Source organism: Acipenser ruthenus, chromosome 38 (assembly GCF_902713425.1).
Source record: "Acipenser ruthenus chromosome 38, fAciRut3.2 maternal haplotype, whole genome shotgun sequence".
NCBI lineage: Eukaryota > Metazoa > Chordata > Actinopteri > Acipenseriformes > Acipenseridae > Acipenser > Acipenser ruthenus.
This window is the reverse complement of record NC_081226.1, coordinates 2,184,435-2,210,991: the sequence shown is the minus strand read 5'-3', so window position 1 is coordinate 2,210,991 and position 26,557 is coordinate 2,184,435. Positions and strand designations below refer to the sequence as shown.

Sequence of the window (26,557 nt, the reverse complement as noted above, 5' to 3'; positions counted from 1 at the left end):
TGCCACGGTTGCTTTGCCTCACCTGGGTTGAAGTGTCCGTCTGGCTCCACAGCAGCTGCCCCAGCAATCAGCAGGTAGAGAAGCCTCAGGAATCCCATCGCAGCAAGGTAGGGTAGTCACTTCCACAATCCAGGCATATCTGCAGAGCAAACCAGACAGCCAGGGTCAGATCTCTCAGTTAAAAAAAAAAAAAGGTCCTGACGGTTTTTAATAAAACAGATTGAGAAAATGAAGTGCTGTTAAGAAGAGGATTTCAAATCTTTGTAGAGAAGAAGTCAAGTTTGGATTGTCAGCCACCTCACAAAGTAATAAAACGGTAATGTTTTAGGTCTAGCAAGCAATTGTGAGGAAAATGAGTCAGAAGCAGGTATTAGGGGAAAACAGAAAAACAGGAAAAACAGACTGGTGGGCAAACAGGACCACACAAGGGTTGGCTAACTGATAAGAAAGGTTTCTGATTGATTTGAAAACAATACCTGTCAAATAACAAAACATCTTTAGGAGGATTTTATGACAAGTACGGTACAAGCGAGTGTTTAATTCTTAAAATAAATAAACACATAAAAAGCGAGGTACATGTCGACATTGCATTGCGCACTATGAGTATAGCTGTAAATCTTGCAAAGACTACTGATGAAAGATTATCGCATCTGTGTGGATGATAACTCCGATACAATTACTATGCACCCGATAGGCTTCATGACAAACACTGTGAGCACAGCCTATTCCCAGTGTGCACATGGAAAGATGTAACTGACACAGAGAGGTTTCTCTAGACAGATTTGTTTACTTTCAATACCTCTTATATCCACTTGCACTCTCAATATCTTGTGGAAAACAAGAAATATTGAAATCAAGTATTTTCACATCTGGATAAGCGGTTCTCTAGATCAGAATTTCCCCAATCCTGGCCCTTGGGGACCCCCTGTGTCTGCTGACTTTCATTCTAGCAGAGTTCTCAATTACTTAATCAGACCATCAATTAAACTAATCATGTGCTTAATTAGACCTTTTTAATTGTTCTCAGCGTCTAAAAAGTTGTCGATTTTAAGTTACTTATAAAATGCTTTGTGCTTTAATTAGGCATCTTAAACAACTTCTAGAAAGTCTCCTGCATTTTACCATGTGTTCCTATTCTCTTACTATTTAATTAATTGCATGCCTATAAAGTGATCAGTTAAATTAGACAATCACTACTTTGCTTATATAAAAAATAAAAAGTGTTTTGATTTCATATGCACAACAAATCAAACCAGAGACATTTCCACTGGAGGATATATATATCAACCGAAGCCCCTCAAATTGCTTTTAACAGTTATAGAAATGCACACCATGAACAGAGAGCTTCATTGAAAGAAGTTTCAATTATGGCCCTGGAGTCTCAGCTCCTGTCTGAATGGGCTCTATTTACTGTACAACCGCCTCCTCTGCTATTAAATAAGCAGACTCACCTATAGGGGGCAGTGGTTGATATCCGTAACAGTATATGAATCAGATCCTGCAATGTCTTTATTCACACACTGCCAGTAACTATTCTCTCTTTAACAAAGTATGCTGTTGTTCTCCGCTGTTGTATCGGCAATCTATTTCCTAGTTGACTCACAGATGGAGCCAGATTCCTTGGAAAAGCAGTCTGCGTGTTAATGCTGAGCAACATTTCCTTCCATTGTCTTGTTCGCCCCCCCCCCCCCCCCGGTCTCCCTCGCTACGCAGTTCAGAACAAATTCAAGTTTATCCATTTAAACAGGTTAAAAACATGCATTCTCATTCACAACATCGCAAGAGCTGCCACAAGCTCACTTTTTCCTTTAAGAAGGCTGTTATCTCCCAGACCCATGTTTAAACATTACCTTTGTAGGTGTTTCTAGTTACAGGTCATCAGTTTACAAAAGGAAAGAAAATATATATAACTAAAAGGAATAGAAATGCAGTGGACTTTGTTGATTAAATCCATTGATCTGTGTCTTTAGGGGTTTTTTTCTACTTGTTTTAGGTTGTGAGAGTTGACGTTCATGCTACATTGGTTTCTTTAAAGATTAATTATTATTATTATTATTATTATTATTATTATTATGTATACAAATATGTTACCTACATGCCAACGATCTAGAATACTTGCCTGCATTTTCCATTTAATTTAGTTACTGACAAATGATTGTGTAGCTGTTTTTAATTTGTGTATCTATTTAACTATAGGGGATGGGTTCTTTACACCCTACATCAACATCACGTATTAGTATTTATTTATGTTTAAATTATTTCACTCATAACGACTTCCACAACTGTATATCTTTGTAACCAGTAAGGCTGTAGTGCAGAGTCAGCCAGCTGCAGACGAATATTTCAAGTGGGAACGATTCTTCTCGCGTACGTGCGAGTGTGCAGAGAGAACAGAGGCCCTTTCTCCGAGACATGCCAGCGCCTGAAGAGAGAAAGTGTTTGCAAAGAAGCCTCCCGCATCACCAGCTAAGGAGGCCAAATCGTTCCAACACTGAGGTCCAGTCTCTGAGAAGTGCAGAAAGCAGACGTGCTAGCTGTCTGTGGACTGCTCTTCACTTGTCATTCTGAAGCGATCTCCTAAGAGCACTGAGCAGATGATCTATTGGGAAGAGTGGCAAAAAACACCCATCAGACGTGCAAAATGCTTTACATCCTGTGAGGTTATATCTCATTTTAATAAAGATGCACTGAATGCGTGTTCGTGCTTATGACTTTTGTTATTTTCTTTGACTACTTAATATTAACAGTCATGAATAGCCTAAGTGTTTTATTAATGAGTTAACAATTTATTAAGGCAGTGAAATAATTGATTTAGTATATGAAACCATAGGGTACAGCCTATGTAATAAAGGCAAGACAAATGCATAACAATTCAAGTAAAAGACTGGAAGGATCATTCTTACTGTTCTTACAACAGCTGTCTGACTCAGCTCAGGAAAGAGAGTGAGTTTCAGCTTGGGTCACAGAGGGGAGAGAGGAAGAGAGGAGATGGATATTAGTCAGATTTGTCAAGATTTGTAATTCCCCGGGAATGACTCCTAGTGACTCAAGAGGCAGTCGTCGCTGTAACTTTCACTCCCCAGCACCGTCAAACCGTCAAACGACATTCCTGTCTGCTCATAAGGGAAGTGTAGTTGAACATAAACACCAAATCTGACATTGTACACACCTCAGAACTTTCCAACTACATTTATTTCGTATTTAAATTTTAGGTTTTAGACTATTTTACTGTAATTATTCTATTTCTACAAAACTAGCTTTTTATCCGCTGCGTTTTTCTAACTTTACAATTAAAACCGCATTTTTAAACGTCTGTTTTTTTTTTTTATCAAATTCTGTATTAGACTGTTTTTTAACTGAATGAACGGGACGCTGAGCCTAATAAACAAAGAGAGAGGTGTGCTTGCTGGCAGGCTGTTTGTTTAGTGAGAGAGGGGAAGGGGTTTAAACAGCTGAGAGGGCAGCTGCTGGCTGGGGACCAGAGAGAGAACAGACAAGGGATTCACTGCAGCCTCAGCTCACAGTCTACAGAGCAGAGACCCCAAGCCAGCCAGCAGGCAGTCAGGCAGCCTCCATCCCTCCCTGACAGACTAGTCTGAGAACCTGCTTGTGTTTGTCAGGGAGAGCCGCTCAAGACCTGAGCAGGACTGGACTGGAGCTCACAGACAGGGGCTAGTCCTGAAAGCATGCAGATCATAACATTTCCTGTGCTCACGCCTGTAAGGGACCGCCATTTTATTGGCCCTATTTTTTAAACAAATCTAAAAAGGCAAAAGACACATTTCAAAAGGCCTGAATAAAATGAAAAAGCGATGGTGCTGGCCCTAGTCATAATCTGTATTTATTCCTGAGCAGCACACTTGTTGCAAGTAATTTCTTATTAGTTTTATTAGTTAGTTCAAATTATTTTATTCCTTATTACCTCCATAACTTCAATGCAAATTCTAAAGCAAAACTCATTCTATTCCAAAACTTTAAGACATTAGCCAAAATGCTTGTCTACACGATAGATACACGGTTTTACATATTAGCTATCGTGTTATGTACAAAAAAAAAAAAACAAGCATTGTTGACGCTGCCTTTTCTTGGTCACAACTAGGGTCCTGTTTTGATTTTTTTTTTCGGATACTTGCAATCCTGCGAGATGTTGCAGCTAATCAAGTTTCAGCAGTGTGCTTCAGAAACGTCGATTAAGAAGTAGCGGTAAGTATAAGCCATATAAAATACATCAAAAACATTATCAAATTCATGTTGAAAAGGACGGGAGCTCCTGTGATGTGCAATGAAAAGGTTAATAACTAAAACAATGGCAAGACTTCACTTTTAACGTCCCTGGATATTATTTTACAGTCAAACCGATTACTGTGGCACACTGCAGCTTTAAATGCTGCCCTTACGTTATTCCATTACTATGCGGCCCAAAACTGGCACAGCTAAGTGTTTCGTGCCACTCATTACTTCATGCAGAAGCGTTTCCATGTCTGTTCTTGAGACAGAGAAGACAGGCAAGCTGGAGGAGTGCAGCACATCATCTGAAGGACTGCAGGGTAGCAGCTATCCGACACACAGGATCTGTATCGCACACTTGGTGCACTTGGGAGGCTTGGAGGTCCAGTGGTTAGAGAAAGAGGGCTTATTGGAAGTGACTTCACAGCAGCAGTTGTTGATGCATAGTTCACCCCCTATTCTCTGCAAGTCGCTTTGGATAAAAGTGTCTGCTAAATGACTAATTCATAATAATAATAATAATAATAAAAATAATAATAATAATATCTCACACTTGGCAGGTATTCTGTTTTTTGAATGCCTCATTTATGTGTTGCAATGGGGCAGCAGTGTGGAGTAGTGGTTAGGGCTCTGGACTCTTGACCGGAGGGTCGTGGGTGAAATCCCACGTGGGGGACACTGCTGCTGCACCCTTTACCTAGATTGCTCCAGTAAAAACCCAACTGTATAAATGGGTAATTGTATGTAAAAAAATAATGTAATTATATGTAAAAATAATGATATCTTGTAACAATTGTAAGCCCGCCCTGGATAAGGGCGTCTGCTAATAAATAAATAATAATAATAATAATAATAATAATAATAATAATGTGTTGCAATGTGTTTTTAGCAGCAGTGGCAATGTGGCACTTGTTATCACGCGCATTACCCATAAAATGACTCAGAATCTGGAATTTAACAAACTATCAGATTTTACATTAACGGGTACAACATATTGGTGCGGTGCACAGAAACAGGCCGCTTTGACACTTTCTGTGCCAGTCACACATTCTTTCACATACAAGAAATGGAACATGTCATCATTTGTTGTGAGGCAGGCTACGGCTCACACAGCTAATTACAGCCGTCCAGTAGCAGTTGCAAGCCGAGCTGTGTCTGATGAATTAGAGCCTGGAATGGCTTAAGCCACCCTGTGCTGGGGGTCAGATTTCCTTCCCAGCTTCTATTTGTGTGGAGTTGTGCTGGAAGCAGATGTCCCTGGGAGTCAGTGTGGCTCGGCTGCATGCCCGATCAGAGATCCGATACAATAAAAGAGGCTTGAGAATCTACAACATGACATAACCACTCCCCAAACGCAGCCAAGTGCTTCTAGAAACAGGCTGTGGATGTCATCGCTGCTGGATTACACTTGAATTTCATATCTGGGAAGAGGTAGTATCTAGAGCAGGGGTGTCAAACTCCAGCCCTCAAGGGCCGCAGGGTCTTCTGGTTTTCATTCCAACTTAAGATCTCAATTAACTTAACTGATCTAATTCTTTGTTCAAATTGGACGTGGTTAATTTTTTTTTCAAGGTCTTTTGAAAGTTTTAAAAAATCTCCTTGATTCAAGGTACATGACCTATACAACATTTTGAGGCCTGGAGAGAAGTGTTAAATGTGTCCAGTTAATCAAATAATTAGACCAATTAAGTAACTGGAATGAAAGCCAGAAGACACTGTGGCCCTCCAGGCCATAAACTGGGGACCATGGTTATTGCCTAGTGGTAAAGTCTGAAAAAGCCAGCTCCGAGAAATACTGCACACTATGTTAAAAAAATATATATATATTAAATGATGTAATTAAAGTAGGAACCGATACAGACCATTCAATCTGAAATTACTTTTCCACCACAAGTGACAGGAAGGCTTCATACTTAACAGAGACATGCAGACCACCACACAGATATAGAAAGATCTAATCGATCACAGAGACCCATTATTTGTTCTATTCAGGCAACAGTGCGTTTGACTAAAGGTCTTTAATTTTACAAATGAACCAGTGATACAGGAAGAGGTTTTGACAGGACAATATTGTTAAAAGATAAAGGGCAAAAAAAATCAAGCGTTATCCCTTTATAAAATATATGGCTTCGATCTGGCCTTCGTGATCCCTTTACCACTGCACCAAAATGATGTTTTCTCTCAGATGATATGAATGTAGTTCCGTAGCAATATGCCTAAAGCAGCATATTATATTTTGGATGATGTAAATTTGCAACAGTAAGAGAGGTAGCTTTCCATTTAGCTTCACAGCACAAACGTTCACTGCTTCGTGGGGTTGTGTTTTATAGGGCAGAGTTGTGTACAGTAGAGACGGTTGAAAGAAGCAGCTGAAAACGTGACTCTCAGATTCCTTGTAAGCAGAGTGAACCAGCGAAAGCAGGACTTGTGACAACAGCGGATTGAAATCTGAACCACAACAATAAAAAGCCACACCTGTTCTATAAATATTCTCCCTAATCTTTGAGAGACTCTCCCCCGTGTTATTTTAGCACACGGATGGATGATGAAATGTTTAGTTTTAAATGTAGTCCGTTTGTAAAGTTAGAAAGCTCCAGTGGAGTTGGAGAGAGAGGAGGACAGTGACTGAAACAGCACAGTGCTACCAGAGAAATGAAGAAGGAAATGTGCAGGTTCATTTCAGTTTGTGTTTGGACGCCTAAGCTTTCATGGGCTGGAAACACAGTACATACTGTGGGACACCAGCGCTGTATTCTAGTTGCTGGCATTTGGACTGTCAGAACTAGAATTCCTAGACTGCATTCTGAATACCAGCGGGAAAAAAAAAAAACATTAAGCAGCTGCATTTAAGTGACTTAGAAGAACTATACTAAAGAATCAAGGTTGAACGACAGTGGCATTTTCAATTAAAGATTTTCAGCTAAAAATGATCGTGAATCGCATTTCACATTTTACCTCCCGTTAATTGCAACTTTCACCGCAGTTAGTAGTAATTTTCTCTATGACATCTGCTTTTTTTTCCCCTCGGTTTGTTTTTTGCTCTTTGTTTTGTTGCTACGGATAAACTACCGTATTTATAACAGTTGGCACATAAACACGAATTATAATTTCAACAGGAGTAAGGATTGAAAACGGGCACTTCTTCTGCAAGCGATGCAAAGCGTGCATTTAGCCAGTCGATAGCATTTCATTTTCCTGTTTACAATACAGACCCAACCGGGACCTGTACTTTACCATCACAAACAGACAAGCACGGACTCCTTCCTCTCCAAAGATGTGTATAAAACCGCATCTTAATTAGCACTTAGTCATTCGTCCTGTAATGCAACTAGCATTTGGAAACCTGCAGTTTATGCCTAATAGAGCAATCATACCGTACCAGAGCGGTTTACTTAAATAATTGAAGAGTAGTGACCATTTGGCAGACAGGTACTGTAGACAGACTGACTGGAGCAGGTGGTTAGACGCGAGGGACAGGAAGCTAGGGGAGGAGGAATATTAGCGTTGCACTGAAGCCAAAAGGTGAAGCTTTGCCTGTGCAACACTGATATGCTTCCCCGGTTCACTTTATAAAAGCCCGCTTCAAGGAGTTTTTTCAGATGCATTTCTCCTGGAATAGTTATTAGCAAAATCATCTAAAGCAGAAACCATGGAGAATTATGCAGAACATGCAGAATAGGTTATTAATCTTGAAGAAATTATGTATTGTTGAAAATGTACAGTAGACTATCAAAAGCATCCCTTTAAAGCAAGTATTCCCATATTAATGAAGCTGTTGAAAAAGCTCTCCTTCCTTTCATTTTCTGTTCCCTATCCAAGTTTCTCTTGCAAAAGGTTAAAAATTAAAAGGAGTGATGCATGACGACACTGTATTGCTGTTTTTGATCAGTCACTAGTTTAAAAATATTTTTGCGCGAAACAAACATTCATTATTACACCAGGAAAAATAGTTTTTCCCAAGTATTCATTTCTTTACCAGGAATCTGTGCAATGAAACCTGCAGTGTCACGTGCAGTCTGGACTACTCCCTACAGTAAACCTGTGAAGATTAGGTATTCATAGACAAAGACAATGCACTGCACTGTGATGTGATTTCTGTTGTTAATATTCTACCAGGTGTTTTTGAAAAAGTTAATATTCTACCAAGTGTTTTGGAATGTGACTGCTCTAAAGTACAGGAAGTGATTTGTGTTGGATTAGATACAGTGTAAATCACAGTCAGAAAATTCATTAGCGTACCCAGATCAATGCACACTCCAGCAACAACACTGCTGTTTACTTTTTGTTCCTACAATAGCCTTTCATTTCAAATCTGAGCGTTAGTGTTGATCTGCTAAACTCTAGATTGCTGCTGGAAAATGCTGCTGAAAGATATTTGTGAAATGATTTCCAGTTTCAAAAATATTACAACAAACTGGATTATGTGGGGAATTTATTATTATTTTTTTATCGCTGCGATACGATCATACAGAATACAGCAAAGTAACGCTATCTTAAATTAATTCACTCACTCAAAAAAAATACAAGTTCATCAAAGACTGGAGAAAAATATTCCCTACTGTTGCAGTGCTAAAAAAGAAACTTATCAAGAGTTTACTGTTCTTGTTGAAACATTTTGACTCAATGTATGATCTTTTTCAGTATAAGAACACAGTGAGAAAAAGTTGAACACTGGCTTCAAGGTATGTTCCCAGTCTTGTAGAGACAGGCTCATATTTACATGCAGTTTCCAGTATGAGTGGGAGAGAGTCACAGTGCCACTCCCTACAATAAAGCACTGCCCCTGCCTGCCCAACCCCCATGCTTCTCTTTCAAACTGCCAGCAGTGTCTAACTGTTTCACCTCTCTTCACACCAAATAGAATCCGAGGTTGCTCTCAAGCAAGTCAGTGTGGGGAATCTCAATGTAACGTTGGTGGAAATTTACAATCACAAATGCAATTACAGAAACAGTGTTTACACTGCAGCACAGTCGAAACAATACCTTCAGCCATTCCAGCTTATAAAGTCCAGAAGGAGAGGCTCTCTGTGATACCAACAGAGTCACAGTGCAGTCTGGAACACCGTGCAAAAGAATATCGTTTTGTCATGCTTCGTCATAATTGCATTAGCAGTTGTCTATAGATTTTTATAAGTGTGACAGACAAACAAATAGACAGTCAGCCTCCACATACACCCAAATACTTATCCTCTCTCTCTCTCTCTCTCTCTCTCTCTCTCTCTCGCTCTCTCTCGCTCTCTCTCGCTCTCTCTCAGTAGCTCGGGGAGGGAGGAGTCAGGCTGTTTTAATCTGTTCAGGAATGGCAAGGTCACAGCATGTGAATCACAAACACAAAGAGGGGGTTTTAATTTATTTTTTTGTGTGTGCAGAACAAGAAACAGCCATGGTGGGAACACAAGCCAGCAAGTCACACCTCTCTGCCCAGAGGGGGTTCCAACAGAGAGGCGCTGAATGAGCTCATCAACAACACGCAGGTGTGTACATTACATTAAGCACTCAATCATAAAACTTAATGAGGATGTTCAATTGATATGCGCCTTCCACAAACTACAGCTACAGCCCAAAGGTTTGCGTCACCCTATAGAATGATCTAATTTTGCTTCACAAAGTCGAATGCAACCTGCTGAATAATGTTACGTTAACATATTGACCTAAACATGCTTTACCATACCTTTCTGTGCTTTACAGTGCTTGCCTATGCTCCACCAAGCTTTCAGTATGCTTTATTCTACTGTGCTATGAGTTCATCATGGAAAACTTTTCAGAAGAGAGATGCAACAGTGCATCTAGAAGCTTTTAATTGCATATCTTCAACAGGTATGAACAGGTACTACTGTACTTGGATTGAATCAGGAATTTGGTTACTTGGTTTATACTTTCATACAGTCCCAGGAGTGACAATGATGTTTAACTGGTCCAGGTTTTGCTGAGGTCAGCTGTAAAAATTCCATGCCTGTTTGCAGGGTGTGTGTGAGGAGGGGGTGGGTTGTGTTTGTGCGTGTGTGTTGAGGGGGTGGGTTGTGTGTGTGCGAAACTAAAGTGTGTGAAGGTGTTGGGAACTGCACAGTGTCTGCACAGTGCCGTCTTCATTTTCAATATCCTTCACATTAACAGTAATGTTACAAAACAACTTGAGAATACTTACTTTTGAGTCATATTACTAAGCCGTTTGGTTCTTTTATTTCTAGAACAGGTGTTTTCTCCTTTCAAAAAGATCATTAAAAAGACGCTTTGAAAATCAAGCAGGCACACGTCTCCGGTAATGCCTTCATCAGTGTGAGAGAGTTATTGTACTGATCCGGTCCTTCTTTTTAAAAAAAAAAGTTATTCAGGCTTACATGTGCAAATATATTTGAACGCCTCAAGATGGGACATGTGTAAAAATGTTTGCGGTTTAATTAGGCATCTTAAACAACTTCTAAAAAGTCTCCTGCATTTTACCATCTGTGGCTCTGTGTTCCTTTTCGCTTACTATTTTAAATGAATGGCACGTGTGGCCCATCAAAACAATTAAATTAGACGAATTTGCCTGTTTTGAAAGTTTTTCAAGATTTGCAGTTGCAGTGGCTTGATTTCATCTGCACAACAAATCTACAGAAGCAATGGGGTGTTCTAATACTGTTCTAGCACACTGCTGCAGTACACTTCAAGTAAAAGCCCATTTGCATGCTGTACTGTATAAAGAAAGTACGTGACACGCTTACTATAAAATCTGTCCTGGCACTGCTTCAGCGTGCTTCACATAGGACCTGCTCAGTGCTTACACCTCTTTTGTGTAAACTGCTTTTATCAACCCAATAAAGGCTACTTAACTGAAGAGGTTGATATCCAATAGCCGTTGAACATGGCCATAAACAGTGCAAGTTCATTTCTAACCAGATGTACTGTGCAATATGCTCTCAGCAACCCCAGAAAGGCTGTTCTGCTGCTGTAAAGCATGGAAATGTTGCAACGTGACATCCTTTATTACATCCTGCACATCAGCTAGTGCTGAGGGCTCAGCGTCCCCTGTCAGGGGGGGTGAAGGATCGGGGGTGGGAGCGGATTGTCTTAATATTGACAGGCTCAGGCAGGCAGGCAAGTAGGCAGGTAGTGGGAGCTCTCTCTAGTTACCAGAGATGAAAGAGCTGGTTCATCCGACTAATAGCACAGCAGGACGGACTGAAAGACTTTACAATAGAGGCATTCATCTATAAGGGGTGTATCAATACTCTAAGGTTACTGTACAATACGTATCACAGTATGCACGTCACAATACAAAATTCAGCACAATGCAGGTGACAGCAATGCTTCGGGTATTTGAAGAACGTACCGCTATATCTCATGATATTGCATTGTTATCCTGCTTTTTGGTTTTAGTGAGCCGCTCGTTGATTGGGTGGTTTAGATTTGGTAGAAAGACCGGTTAGTTAAGAACCTATAATTGTTCTACCTCTAAGTTTATTTTTATTCAGAGTGTTTAAAGCCTGTTATTAAAACACCTGCTGCTAACTTTCAAAGCAAGTGCACAACACGAAGGGAAAATATCAACAATGAAGGAACATTTCACAATGCACGTTAACGAGGAGAATGTAGCGCTTTTGGTATATTACTTCCAGAACTGAATCTATCTCCTTAAAATGCCTGTGGCAATTTTTTAAAACATGGGCAGAAAGTTAAAAACGGTACACATCCTTCAGGGAGTTAAATTAGCACCGTTATGACGGCCTTCTTTGAACTCCGGGCGTGAGAGTCTTTAATTAGGAATTGTTTAACAAGCTGTAAAAGAAAACTCTTCTATTGAAGCTATTGTGTTGCTTGCCAATCACAGTTTTTTTTATTGCACTTTTTCCCCATTTAGAAAGGTCTGTAAGACATGGTCTAAAAACTGCCTGCCTTACTTTGTTTACCTCCCCAGGATCTCAGTCTAAGCGACTACATTCAGGCACTTATCTTTAAAGTTTATTTTATTGGGCAAACTGCTTCACTTTAGATAACAGTCAGTGCCTGCACTTTTGAACCACAAATGAAATGACAAATATACAGTCTGGCGAGGTGGGAACTAGCAGTGGATTTGAATCAGGCTGTTTAACCCTCGGACAGTAGGTGTTATCTATATCACAGACATTTAAGCTCAACTGGAAGCAGTGTGTTCTTTTCGGTTAACGAAAACGAACCCGAAAATGGTCAAAAAACTAAAAAAAATAAACATTTTCTTTGACGATATAGTAACAGAAACTAGAAAATGTTTGAAAACTAAAACTAAACTGAAAGGAAAAAATAAACCTGAAAAACGAATATTCTGAGATGTATTAATACCACTTCACGAAAAAGCTATATAAATAGCACAGCCAAGCTGCAATGACTTCCTCCTCTGTGGCACTGTTGCCCAAAGCAGGTGGATGAATGCGTTTGCATTGTCAAAAAAAGAGAACTGGAATTTTAAGTGATTAATACGTTTTAAATAACATTTAAAATGTCTCTTAAAATGAAAAGATACTGAAACTGAAAAACAAATTCTAAAACTGAAATATATATTTCTGAATTAAAGTTAACTGAAACTAAAATTAAATTAAAACTAAAACTAAATAGAAAAAAAAATAATAATAATAATCATACCAACTAAATAAAAACTGAAGCTGAATTGAAATGCTGAAACTGAAAAAAACTGAAAAAAAACACTGATTGGCAGTGGGCATCTTTACAGGTTGGAAGGTAGCAAAAGATCAAGGACTAGACGAGAATGGAGACAGAACTGCTCACTGTCCACCTAAGAGAAAGGGTAGTCCACCTTTAGGACACAACAGTCTTGAGGTTTGGGGACTGAACTACTTTCCCCAGTCCCGAAAAGGCTTGTAACATGGACAACTGAATTGCTACCTGAGCCCTAATAGAAAGGATGGACCTTCCAGTCCAGGACAAACTAGAGGCATGGATTCAGAACTGCTCCCTCACCCCCAAAGAGAAAGGGTAACCCCTCAAGAGCAGGGCAGGCTTGATGCGTTGAGACTGAACTGCTCCCTCGCACTCAAAGATAACAGTGCCTCAAGTCCAAAACAGGCTTGATGCATGAAGACTGAACTGCTAACTCACTCCCTAAGAGAAAGGGTAGCCTCATCCAATACAGGGTAGACTTGAGGCACAGAGACTGAACTGCCCCCTCGCACCCAAAGATAACAGTGCCTCAAGTCCAAAACAGGCTTGATGCATGAAAACTGAACTGCTAACTCACCCCCTAAGAGAAAGGGTAGCCTCATCTAATGCAGGGTAGATTTGAGACACACTCTCACCCCCTAGAGAAGCTCCTAAAGTCCCATACAGGCTTGAGGCACGGAGACTGAACTGCTAACCTCAACACCCAAAGACAGAATGGAGGTCCCTCAAGACCAAGGCAGACTTACGCGTGGAGACTAAAAACTGCTTTCTCCCTTAAGCCCTACAGGTGAAAGGATAGCCTTGAGACACTTTTGAGGGCAGGTGTGTGCATTACTTTAAAACCAGAACAAAGAATTTGCAGAAAGACACTATTTCTACTAAATACAAGCGCAGATGAAACAATGCAAACAAATACTTTCAGAGTCGTTTTTAACTTGCTTTCAAGCTAAACTTTAATACACCCATTTCACAAATAGTTCCTCTGTCAGACACAAACAGTTTTGTTTTGGTAAATACAGGTATGTAAACAATACCAGCAAGGTGATTTGTCTTGAACAAACTTGTGCTTGACAGCATAGCTGGGTTTAACACACTGCCTGTTTTTTTGTTCCTGTGTTTAGTGTTTTATTGAGTTAAGAAAAGGTCATATTTATTAACAAACTGTTGTTTTTCCCCCCACTTTATGTAATTTGTCTTTTTCCTGAAACATAAGATGTTTGCACATCTCAAAATGTTTGCTATTTAAGCACTTGAGTGGTGAATTGATATTGCTGTAACATTTTCTAAACATTTCATTTTTTAAAAGTCACGTTTTTGTTGCATTTTTTTTGTTGCAAAAAAAGTAGGTACATACTAAAAAAAAATAGTAAGCATACTGTAGCACACATCTTTAAAATGTAACTGGAATTATGTGTTTGCCAATAAATAGCACTTAAATGTATTATCAATGCTTATTAATGGGAAAGTATAACTTATCGTCGTCATCATAACACATTATTATTATTATTATTATAATTATTATTATTATTATTATAAGTATTATTAGTATAATAATAATAATAATAATAATAATACTAATAATAATAATAATAATAATAATAAGTAAACACACAAGTAAACAAACAAAAAAGTTAATAACCAGTTAATAACCAAACGCATAGAAACGTAACCAATACCTAGCCTTTTACAAACTGGTAATTAATTAAGAACAAGCGCAGACAGCGTCATTACTGTACCTTTTAGGGTTAGAAATCTCTCCGCAATCACTCTGTGTGCCTGTCTGTCTTACAAAAAAAAAAAAACAGCGCAGTTCTCTGTAAAAAGTTGACTGCAGTTTTTTAAAAAAACAAAATACAATCCTTTGTCTTTTTACAAATCCGTTTCTGTTTGCTTTGTTTTTAAAGAGTCCGGCTCTAACAAGCTTTAAAACTGCTGTATTGAACTTGAAAGCTGACGGCTTTCTTGTTAAATATAGATCCAGTTTTCCAGAGAGCCCCGCTCTTACTAAAGTGAAGAGAGTCCTGCTCTGAGTTTCCCAGCAGAGAAACTCTCTCCTTCCACCAGGTACTCATTAGCATAACGAATGCGGGGGCAGCCAATCCGCAGCGAGGTGGGGGGGACTTGTCAAACACGCCCGCTTGTCATCAAATCCTCAAGTATTCGTTTTTCAGCAACGTTGTTTATGTAAAAATACATAACAATATTTAAAGACTGATCTCTTTCGAAATATGGCCCGTACTACTTTCTTAATATTCAAGGTACATTTTGAAACTGAAAAATAATAATACGATTCTGGGTGTTGATAAATGGAGGTGCTCCAGCTTTCTTGCTTGCAAAACTAAAACTAAACTGCACCCAGTCCTGTTATATTTTTTTTTGTTCAAAATGTTCTGATTCGTGACCTCATCTTTTTTTTTCCTTCCTTATAATTTTCTCTAATTCATACATCCAAGTATATTATTTTGCAAAATTAGAAATGATAGCTCTTTTAAGTGTCAGCAGTGAAAAGATCTCTTAAATGTGCAGTTTATCTTTTTAAATAGCAGCTCAGGTAACCATCGGGATGGCTTGAATCATGCTGTATTATAAAGGTAGGAGTTGAAACTTGATTTAGGCTGGTCACGCCTTACCTTTACACAATGGAAAGCACTTAGGGCATAACTATACTTTCTTCAGAGTTTTATCTAACCTGCAGACCTACTCACTAAATATCTAAGTGTAACAGAGGCAGGGAACGAACCCGGGGACCATACACACTGCAAGTGAGAACCTTAACCTCTATGCAAAAGAGCCAGGCATGCGTAGCTAAAGAGCTTTTAATCTCATCTCCCCAACAATCTGTAATGACGCAACACTGTCATATAGTTACACAGAACGATTTGATAACATCTGTTATACAGAACAAAGAAGTGAACGAAGAAGCGAAAGCTACGGAACTAAATTGAGCTCTGGGAAACGTAAACTCGGACCGAATCTTACAGGCTAAAAAAAATAAAAAATAAATAGTAGGCTACATAAACGCCTCCAGATTCTGATACTCTCACAATAGCATGTGCCAAAGTCCTTAATATGTTTAATCACGACTGGATAAGTGTTCCTATGGGTAGATGTAAAAAGGACATGCAGTATATTCTACTTCTGTTCCAGTTGTAGCAGGAGCATGCCCATTTTGGCAGAAAGGGGGAGGCATCTAGTGTCCTTACAGCTAGGGTTACCATATGACTCCATGTCCACTAGGAAACTCACCCCCTCCAATGCATTCTGGTAAGTGTAGTCCTACTGTGAAAGGTACCCCGAGACAGGTAAAACATACCAGAATGCATTGAGGTGAGTTGAAAAGCCAAGCTGTCCTAGTATACGTGGAGTCATATGATAACCTTACCAACAGCTAAACAATATTTAGGGAATATAAATTGGACTGTCAACTAGGGCAGCTTTCTTCCTGATGAATTCAAGTGCAGTAAAGGTTAAACTATGGAGGAATTGTAGTAAATATACACCACTGACACATTTTAGTACAACATTTAGCACAAAGGTGGGATTCGCAGCTTTTTCTCATACCTGATCGCTGGCAGCCGGGTTGTTTTCCTGTGTTTAGCTTCCCTGGATCCCAGTGAATTTCCGACAGCCCAGAGAGAATTCCTGGCGAGATCCGACTTGTTCAGCTCAAGTACAGTATGACTGATTTAAGAGAGGTAACAAAAAAACAAAGAAAAATATACAATGAAGCTCCATTGTGCAGTCATATACATTTATCCAGAACCTGCTGAATAATGTTACATTAACATATTGAATTACATACCGCTGTGTAGTTTTCCCAAATACTTCATGAAAAATTGACAATTGAAAAATGTGACATTTCGAAATCTAACATGACGTACTGTACTACTATTATGGCTTTGGTAGACTTTTGCGATATCAGTTTCTTTGATTACATGACGTTAAATAAAATATCTATCTTTTTTGTCCCAATATTAAAATTCTAGCTGATGCAAAACTTTTGGCCATAGTTGTAATCAATATTGCCTATTGTGTCGAATTGTACCACTTTGTGTGGCGTTTTGTAATATGGATTCATGTGCACTGGGAGCTGAGAACACCAAACTCCTTTCACTAGAGAAAACATTCTGGCTAGTGTACAAACCCAATGTGGTTGTAACCGTTTCTGTAGAGAATCGAAGATATCCTTTGATTAAAAACAACCCCCCCTGCGTCCACACAAACCTGCTGTTTCTGTCAATATTTATTTTTTGTTTCATTTCCTGTAAGTGTGATCCTCGCTTCTCATCTGCCTGATAAGCGAACAGGTGGAAATTGTAAAATGTTCAACGACACGATCATCTGAAGTCATCGATGCAAGTACCTTGCTCTCCTAGTGCGCTGTGGCCTCTGCACTGCAAAAAGGAAATTGCAGCTTTGGAGAGAGAGATGAGAACAGCAACTAGACTAACCCCAGGGCTAAAGAGTTTGTGAGGCTAGATTGAGGGAAATGATCAGGTAACCAAGGAAGTGTAAGAAGATCTAAAAGCAAGAATTGCAAACAGAAATGTCCTTAACCAGCTGCAGTACCAGATATCATGTTGTTTTTGTTTTTTTTAAATACGTTTACAATAATATGTGTTTCTTTCAAAACTGCACATTTGGAACATCCGTGATGAATGGAATTGCATGACATGCATGGAGCTACAGTCACTTTAAAACATCACAAACGAACAGCTGCAGATTGGCAAGACAAACTTAAACAAGGTAGTGAAGGCGTTAAGGACAGAGACACGGAGGGTGTTGAAAGAGACCTTTCCTAAATTGCTTCAATCATGAATCTAATTAGCCACAACGCCTGTGTCCTGACAGTGGAATAGTGCATGATAATAAATCAGCCTTGACCGAAACAGTGAGCTGTGAAGCAGGGGAGCAACCTTGTGTGTGGGTGTGAGTCTTAAGGCTGACACGTCAATGTATTTTTAAATATTTACAGCGCTGGTAGTCATTAGGCAGCCCCTTGCGACCTTGTGAGTAACCCAGAATTTTTACTCTCCAGTCATAGTAGAGGCGTCCCATACGTATGGTTTTAATATACAGTATCTATAGGACTGCTGGACCGATAGTGTTTAAACTCGATATGGACCTTCTTTATAGTTATCTGTAGTGTATGGTAATCTCAAGGTATATGGAGGATGTTTGTCTGTTTGCCTTTCTGTATATCATTCTAGAGTTTTTAATACAGCGAGTGAAACCACTTCTCCAATTGTGTATCATAATTTGGGGTTAGTTATTCATATCTTAATTTGAGGGTGTACAGCTATGGCCAAAGGTTTTGCAGCATCACCCTACAGAATCAACTCATTTTGCTTCATAAAGTCGAATGAAACCTGCTGAACAATGTTACATTAACATATTGAATTACATACCGCTTTGTAGTTTTCCCATATACTTAATGAAAAACTGAAAAATGTGACATTTCGAAATCTAACATGAAATACTACTATTATGGCTTCCGGTAGACTTTTTTTTTTTTTTTTTTTGCAATATCATTTTTTTGTAGTTTCTTTGATTACATGATGTTAAAATTATGTCTCAATCCTAAAATTCTAGGTGATGCAAAACTTCTGGCCATAGCTGCACCTAATGTGGCTATAGTGATCAACTTCTGCATGTTGCTGATGGCGCTGTTTTTGAATGTACAGCGCTGACATGCTTGTCACTGTTTAATATTATTGCTGTTCTGCTATTGTTCTCATGCTATAATATATGCAGGAATCTCTGTGGCCTATGCTCACTCTTTCTTTCTTTCTTTCTTTCTTTCTCCATCCTCCCCGGCTCTGGTATCAATAATGTATGAGGTGTTGATGGAGGGAAGTAAAAACAGCTGATCCCTACACCCCCCAGCCAGACTCAATCAATAGCAGGCAGACAGGCACAGTTAAATTTCTCTTATTGCTTGAGTTAACATCAGTTATAACTGGACTTGATTTCTTATAGGAGATATAGTTTGGGAATATATATATATATATATATATATATTAATTCTAGCCAATTCTGCAATTTCCATATAATTCCTAATGTAACTTGTGGGTGCTAGCTGATACATGTACAGTTGACTTGTAACATTTTAACTGCCCCGTCCCGTCACCAACCCACCCCCACCCCCTCCATCTTTATAGGCATGCTAACCAAGGCTTTGAAATCCATTTCTTACCTATTATTAACACTAGCAACATTATCACTGGGCCTCCTTGAAGGAGTGCTACAAGGCTTGAAAATATATTTCCTTTGCCCTTGTTAGCACAAGCAACATAATATCTGGTCCTCCTTTAAAGGAAGGTAATTTAGTTTTTTTTTGTATGGTTGCTCAGGTTTTTTTTTAGGGTACAGCATTAAAACATGTTTGTTATTTCGGCCAGAGAGGTCAATTCCGGACCTGGAGGTACAATCAAATAATAAACTACTCTGGGAACAGGATGGGTGTTTATCTGGTTCAAATAGAAAAATCAGTAAAAAACGGAATTATTACCCTGGGATTATGCAGTAAAATAAAATCAGTAAGTAATCAGGTCACATCTGAAGGTCATATTTAAAAAAATAAAAAAACATTAGGTTTCAACACCCATCAACCCACAGTGGACTACAATCACTTAGCTAGGGCTAATTGCTACGCCTAAAGCCTTCCTGGACTCTGCAGGCTGAAAGGTGGATTTGAAAATCAATTGTAAATTTCAGTGGGAGCCAGTGGAGCGTATCAGTGCATACTGATGAGCTTTCCATGACTGGGTGTTGCCATGGCACCCGGAGTGTTCCCTAAGAAAGCTCGGCCTTGCTTGAATTTAAAGGAATAATTCAGTGAGTGAAAGGCCATCTGTAGCTCCTTTCTTCTTTTCTTTTCTCTTCACTCTTGCCCAAGATAAAGCTTTTGATTTTGTTTCTCGGTCTCTCACGACCAGTTTAGACAAAAGAAAGCAGTATCATAAAATAAACAAAGCTGACAGCATGGATTAATTTCACTGTCTTTTGCGAAAAGTCCCTTTAAACACTTATATAAGTTTAAAAAGATAGCAAAATTAGGTAATGCACAGTAAAGAATTTATTTTAATTTTAATTTTTGATTAAATCTGCAGTGCAGTATCTTTGACATTATCTCTTTACAAGGAAAAGCTTCAGTTACCAAATAAAGTCCTGCTACTGTACAAGTGCCAATATGAGCCATTCCACACAGGCAAGCTTCTGTTAAAGAGATACTCAGGTGGTGGAGGCATTCAAGTCCAATGAAAGGCTTAATGAAGGTCCCTAAGAGGTTAAATTCCCGACACTTTCTCCTCCACTGCTCCTGTTCTCTGAGCCTTATCTGCACCCAGTCAGCAACACATTCCAAACCCTGGCTTGTGAGAAGGAGGAAGAGCCAGAGAGAGAGAGAGCAGACACACAGAAGGCAGACAGCGAAAGAGAGGGCGAAGGGAAAGCTAGAAAGAAAATTGCACCTAACGTTGGCAATATCTGTATAACTTGTATGCCAAAAAAAGCATTTATTTGAACAGAGAGAGGAAGAGGGGAGAGAGAGTGAGAGAGAAAGAAGGAGCGAGAGGAAAGGGGAAGAGAGGAGTGAGAGAGTGAGGGCAGAGAGACAGGGAGATTACCTAAGGCAGACAGATCTGTCACAAGCTAAATTTAACTCCCATTCGGGAATTCAGGATAAAGTGCAGGGCACTGCCACCGTGGTCTTAAAGGTGCAGAAACCTATTCACTCTTCAAAACAGTCTTTCTTTTAGCCATGCAGCAATGACTTGATTAATGGATTATGAATTGCCATGGCCAAGTCTCAATTAAACATTAATTGATCGATTATGCCCTGGTAACCTGTTGGGAGCCTCAGATAGCTAGCTATCCAGTAACACGTGCTTTCCATGCATGATGCTAGACTGAAGCTCTTCCATTTGTTTTGTGATGAGAAATGTCCGAATATAAGTTAATTTGTTGTGTGCAGGATGTCATCTATTTATATAGTCATCAAACTGTCAAATAAATAAATAAATAAATATATAATATATACATTGTGTTACAATGTATTGGAAGGCTTTTGTGCAAATTTTTTAAAACATATTTTACCTTTATGAATTATAAAGTGTTCTCAATGCATTGCGTGAGGATTATGCTATTAGGTTGCTGATCAGGTTGTTGATTGATTAGGTTGTTATTAGGTTGTCGATCAGGTTCTCGATCAGGTTGTTGGTTAGGTTGTTGATTAGGTTTTAGATTAGGCTGTTGATTGATTAGGTTGTTATTAGGTAGCTGATTAGGCTGTTATTAGGTTGTTGTCTCATTGCCTAAAGCCTGCCCTGGAGTGAAGGGAGCATGCTTTCTCTTAGGGAATGAAGGAGGGAGCAGCTCAGTTTCCATGCCTCAAGCCTGACAGGAGGGAGCACCCTTTCTCTTAGGGGGTGATGGAACAATTCAGTCTCCATGCCTCAAGCCTGCCCTGGACTGGAGGGAGCATCCTTTCTCTTAGGGGGTGAAGGAGGGAGCAGCTCAGTCTCCATGCCTCAACCCTATACCCCCTGATGAGACTACCATTTTTACTGTGGGATGAGGGAGCAGTGCTATCTTTTCAGTCTCCATGCCTCAAGTCTAACCTTGACCGGCAGGACCACCCCTGCTCTCGGGTGTGAGGGAGCATATTTATTAAACTGGTTAAACAACTGGTATTAAATGACTAATGATATAATCTTCACATGATGTAAACCTCTACTTAGAAATCTATCAAGCTTGATCGTCTGTTTGAACTGCTTTGTAGATCAGCCAAGAGACACAGCCACGGCCCAATAGACAAGATTAATCTTTTTCTAGCCCTGAGACTGCACTCAACAAATGTTAATCCTGTCCTGTCCTGTCCAGCCCATACCAAAAGACATGCTTAACTCTTTGAGATAACACTCTTGCTCTGCCGCGTAAAAATGACAACTTTACACCGTTCTATTAAAATATTTCTCCAATCACATGACCATATGCAAGTCCACGTAATTATGTTGGTATGACATCTGTCACACTGTCAGGGGATGACCTTTGATTTGAACAGATCATTTGTGCAAAACCCTTCCAAAGAAATACACTTGTTGCATTTCCGTTGTATTCAGTTATATCTGAAGAATAAAAAAAAAAATGAAAAAACACAACCATGACTTCTGGATCCGCCATTCTCAACTCAAATACAGAGGCTCTTAATACCGCATTGTCAACATGCGTCTCGACACGTTCGCTGCGCCTGGCTGAAAAACAACCAGGCTTCTCCTAAGCAGGAGTGCAGCAGAGGTATCAGACAGCTTCTAAAGACTGATGGCATACTCAGTGATGAAATGTTATCTTGAAATGGGTGACGGATCGCTTTGGCGACTCGATACAAACAAAAAAGCAACCATTCCACGCAGGAAATTCAGACAGTGTTCATGCCACAGTGGAAGTCTGCAGCCATGTCACCTTGGAGTCTGTTATGCACTTGAATTTCCTTGGACCACCAAGGAAATTCAAGTGCTGCCCAATGAAGATTTATTTTTATAATTGGGGATATGCTATGGGTACCACTTGAACCAATGTGAAACTCATTCTCGCCGCTCAGGAATCTAATCCTGACTACATGCTTGAGAAATCTTGTGACACATGCACAGACTCCAGTAATTGGGTACAGTAAGTCTGAGGGGAATGTGCTGGGCATTCCACTAAATGCCATAGCTTGGGCTGCTCCTGGGAAGCTGAGATCTCCACAGCTGTTTCAGGAGAGGAGACACAAGACAGCTGAGACACTGCGAGGACTCGCTGGCAGCCAAAGAACACTTTGTATCACCGTCAATCACATCGTTTAACAACACAGCACCCGGCGCTGTAAAACAATCCTTCACGCTGCTTTAAGGTGTAATGGAAAACTCTGAAGATGCTAAGGGTCACATTTTAAAAGTGTTTCCTTCAGTCTTAAACCAGCTCCTGTTTTCTGACAGAAGAACAATCCATGCTTGTGTTGCAACCACTTGAGGTGCTTAGATACCCTTTTATTATGATATTTAACAGCTCAGATTAGATGGTGACAACAGAAGACTGGAGAAGCGCCTGTAGTCAAACAGACACTGGTTCCAGCTTCCTTAGCGTTATTCAGGTAAAATGTAATATTATCACTTTAATTATTGATTGGCCATGGTGGCAACAAGTGATCAAATATGCAACTACCAGTATTTTAATTTTTTTGTTTGCTTGTTTTTACGATGGTAAAAAAAAAACAGTTGTACAAATTGCTCAGTGGTTTTCTCCCGGGGAATGCTGTTATGTTGATTCTGCGCTCAAGTCCCACTGTCGCAGTGGTCCGAATACAAACAAGAGTCTAATAGCAGGCAAAGCAATTACAGTACCGTGGGGCTCGACTATAAATATACAAGGCAGTCATAATATTGCAATGATGCACGTTCGTAAAGATCAGCTACTGCCAGACAACACACAGCATCTGATACATGACAAAGCTAAGCAATGCCGAACCAAAACAATCCTTCAGGGCAGCAGTGTGGAGTAGTGGTTAGGGCTCTGGACTCTTGACTGGAGGGTTGTGGGTTCAATCCCAGGGTGGGGGACACTGCTGCTGAACCCTTGAGCAAGGTACTTTGCCTAGATTGCTCCAATAAAAACCCAACTGTCTAAATGGGTAATTGTATGTAAAAAAAAAATAATGTAATGGTATTTAAAAATAATGTGATATCTTGTAACAATTGTAAGTTGCCCTGGATAACGATATCTGCTAAGAAATAAATAATAATTAAGGCCAGACATGGAGACACACTCCATGTAGTCCATTTTAACCTGTTCAGAAGCCCCATTTAACTCCATTTATAAATGACTTATTCTCTGCTGTATAATAGGTAGAATCTTCGTCCATTTATTGTCATGTTTTTGGTATTAGTAGTACAGTATTTTATGTAATGTCACATTTTTCAAATTTATTTCGGTAGTTTGTTAAGTATCTTAAATATAAATTAACTAGATGCATCGGATAACAGAATTAAACAAAATGAGGTACGTGCACAGCTCAATCACGCTGCACAATTTATAACACCAGGTGATAATAACAGTTTGTATCTATGCCCAGGTAGGCCTACCATAAATACTGCTAGGCGGAGTTCAACGAAGCGTGTAATTTCTAGACTAAACGGACCCCGACTGTCGTAAAGAAAACTAGCATCTCCATACGATGAAGGGGCACAGATTTGAAGCGAATGTGTTAATTGCATTATTTGGGTTAGACGCGAGTCATTGAGGAAAGAAAGCTGGGTGCTACCTATGGCAGGTTACTGATAGAATTTGCTACAGTACTTAAAAGTCCAACGGACACAAATGATCAGAAGATTGTCATCCCATTTAAAAGGGGCCCAGTGAGTTCAAATATAACAGGAGCGCTGCACATGGATGTAAAAGCCTTATCAAATATTTGAAGCGCAGTTAAAAATGCTTATTTAAATTGCAGAGAGAATGGGAAAGCATGCTTACATACGTGTGTTATTACAGTATATCAGATTAGTTGCAACTGCAGCGGTCTGTAGTTTTGTATGGAGTTGTCTTTTTAGACCTGTATATGTCTGCAGAATTAAAAAAAAAAAAAACGTATTTCTTAAAGGAACGGCACAAGAAAAAAAAAACGAGCCTCTTGTAATTGATGAAGGAAACATGTCAAATTAAATTCCATAAATACTTTTCTGCAAATAAAAAAAGGATTATCTCCACTAATCCAAATAGGCATTCCTAAACGAATCAAGCCATAATGGAATGCTTGAAACCTTCTGCGAAATGTCATAATGTTGGGATGGGTAAGTCTGACCCATTTCAGCATCGCGCTTAAAGAGTATGGTTAGCTTACTGTCTTCAGCTTAAATTCGTAACAAGGCAGGTTCCTTCGTTTTGTTGTTTCCAGACAGATTTTAAATATGTTACAACAGGCTTTATTTCTTAAACAAAATAAACTTTTAAAACACGGTACAAAAGCCCCAGGATATTTACCTTACATTTCAAATGCAACCCCTCGCTCCTCCTTCTTCTCTATCCAATATGTAGTTCTTGGAAGCTGTCAGTTCCCAGGTTTGAAAGCGGGTCTCTCCTCTCCTCAAGCTAAACCCTTTGTCCACACTTTCACTCGTGTTATAGGCAGGGCCGTCGGCGGCTGTGGCAGCTGTCACTGGCTGCGCCTGGCATTAACGGGTTGCCACAGGAACCAAGAGATCCCCTGCCGCGGATAAACAAGGCTTTTGGCAGTCTAGTTTTTTTTTTTTTTTTTTAATAGGCACCCGTATTTTAGAACCAAGGAGAAATAAACCCCATCCAAGTTGGGTTAATATTCACAGCTGTGTGTCTAATTCACACCAAATCAGACAGAAATCAGTCTTTACAGTACCTGAGCCTAGGTGAAAGATTTATTCCACTCATCACCTTCATATCTTCATTCAAAACAAAGCTTGCTTTTAAAGAATAGCGCACTGGATACAAAATGAGCCCTCTTTTAAAAGTACCACAGGTCCTAATTTGTTTTGGTTTATCGGTTGATGTATTGTTTTATTGAAAAGCTTTGGAATTTCTGCAGACTGAATGTTTTTTTTAGTGGGCCCAGCTGAATAAAGCCAATCAATTCTATACATTCTTGTCCCATTACACAATACACTGTGAAGCTTCCCACAGAATGCCTAGCATTCCCAAACCCTATACCAAATAAAAGCGAATGCATTCCAGTAGTTTATCAAAAATTGTATCCAACATTCAACAAATAATTACTCATGTATAATTCATGGTCTTATTTAGTACGATCCTTGGTTTTGCAGGCACTAAGGCAGCCTACATAGGCATGTTTTAACAAAGTTAAGTAACCTTTTTAATAAATAAAAAAATGGGCTGCTGTAGTATGGTTTAAAATATATGCAAAATCTGTTACAGGAAAACAATATATTTTTCCATTTATTAGAAGAACTAAAGAGAACATAAAATAAACTATCAGTAACACACTATTTGCTAGTTTTAAATGAAAGAACATCATATAATGTGTGCATTTTGCAGTAATGGAGATCAATAGATCAATAGATGACTGTTTTGTTTCCCCATCACGTTCTGTCTCAATGGAATTGGCTTCCCACAGTGTTATAGAGATGTAGAAACGATCTTCTGAAAACAATGTCTTACAATGAAGGTGGTTCAGTGGCACTATATAAAAAAAAAATCAATTCATCCTTGGATTTATTACAGAATGAAAGAAGTCACAATAAAACAATTATTACAGAAAAGAGCGACTATATACACTCTGCTGTGCAAAAGTCTTAGACATGTTGCATTTTTCTACTCTGATGCATTATGAGCATCAACAATTTACTCAAAGCCTCCACTAGTGTTTTCTACTATTATAACAACCTTGACTTGCATAAAGAAGGAAACACATTGAGTGAAATAGCTTGCATCTCTCGATTTTCAAGGTGTGGTATCCGAAGCATACATCAACAAGTACAGAGAAACATCATCTGTAATTGGTAAACCCAGGACTGGAAGACCCAAAAAGCTGTCTAACAAGGATAAGCAATACTTGAAGATAATATCCTTAAGGAATAGAAAGAAGAAAAAATATAAAAAAGAATCGCTCATCCTTAGACAGCTTTTTGGGGTCTTCCAGTCCTGGGTTTGTCAATTACAGATGATGTTTCTC

The 26,557-nt window shown here is 39.2% G+C and overlaps 1 protein-coding gene across 5 annotated transcripts in view; it reads right to left on the bottom strand.

Moving 5' to 3' along the window:
• LOC117434121 (discoidin domain-containing receptor 2-like) overlaps positions 1 to 25,024 on the bottom strand; it is a 44,055-nt gene extending 19,031 nt beyond the window's left edge. For 3 of the 5 annotated variants that reach the window (XR_009310947.1, XM_059009140.1, XM_059009143.1), the window contains exons 1-2: positions 14,598 to 14,925; positions 23 to 139 (exon numbers count right to left, since the gene is read on the bottom strand). Coding sequence is in view for 4 of the 5 variants with exons in the window: in XM_059009140.1 (XP_058865123.1) it covers positions 23 to 98 (76 nt within the window). In the remaining variant the exon portion in view is untranslated. Of the gene's footprint in view, positions 1 to 22; positions 140 to 14,597; positions 14,926 to 16,422; positions 16,543 to 24,876 lie in introns of those variants that run through there. The other 2 variants (XM_059009141.1, XM_059009142.1) reach the window with 2 other exon arrangements.
• Between the last annotated feature and the right edge of the window lie 1,533 nt (positions 25,025 to 26,557).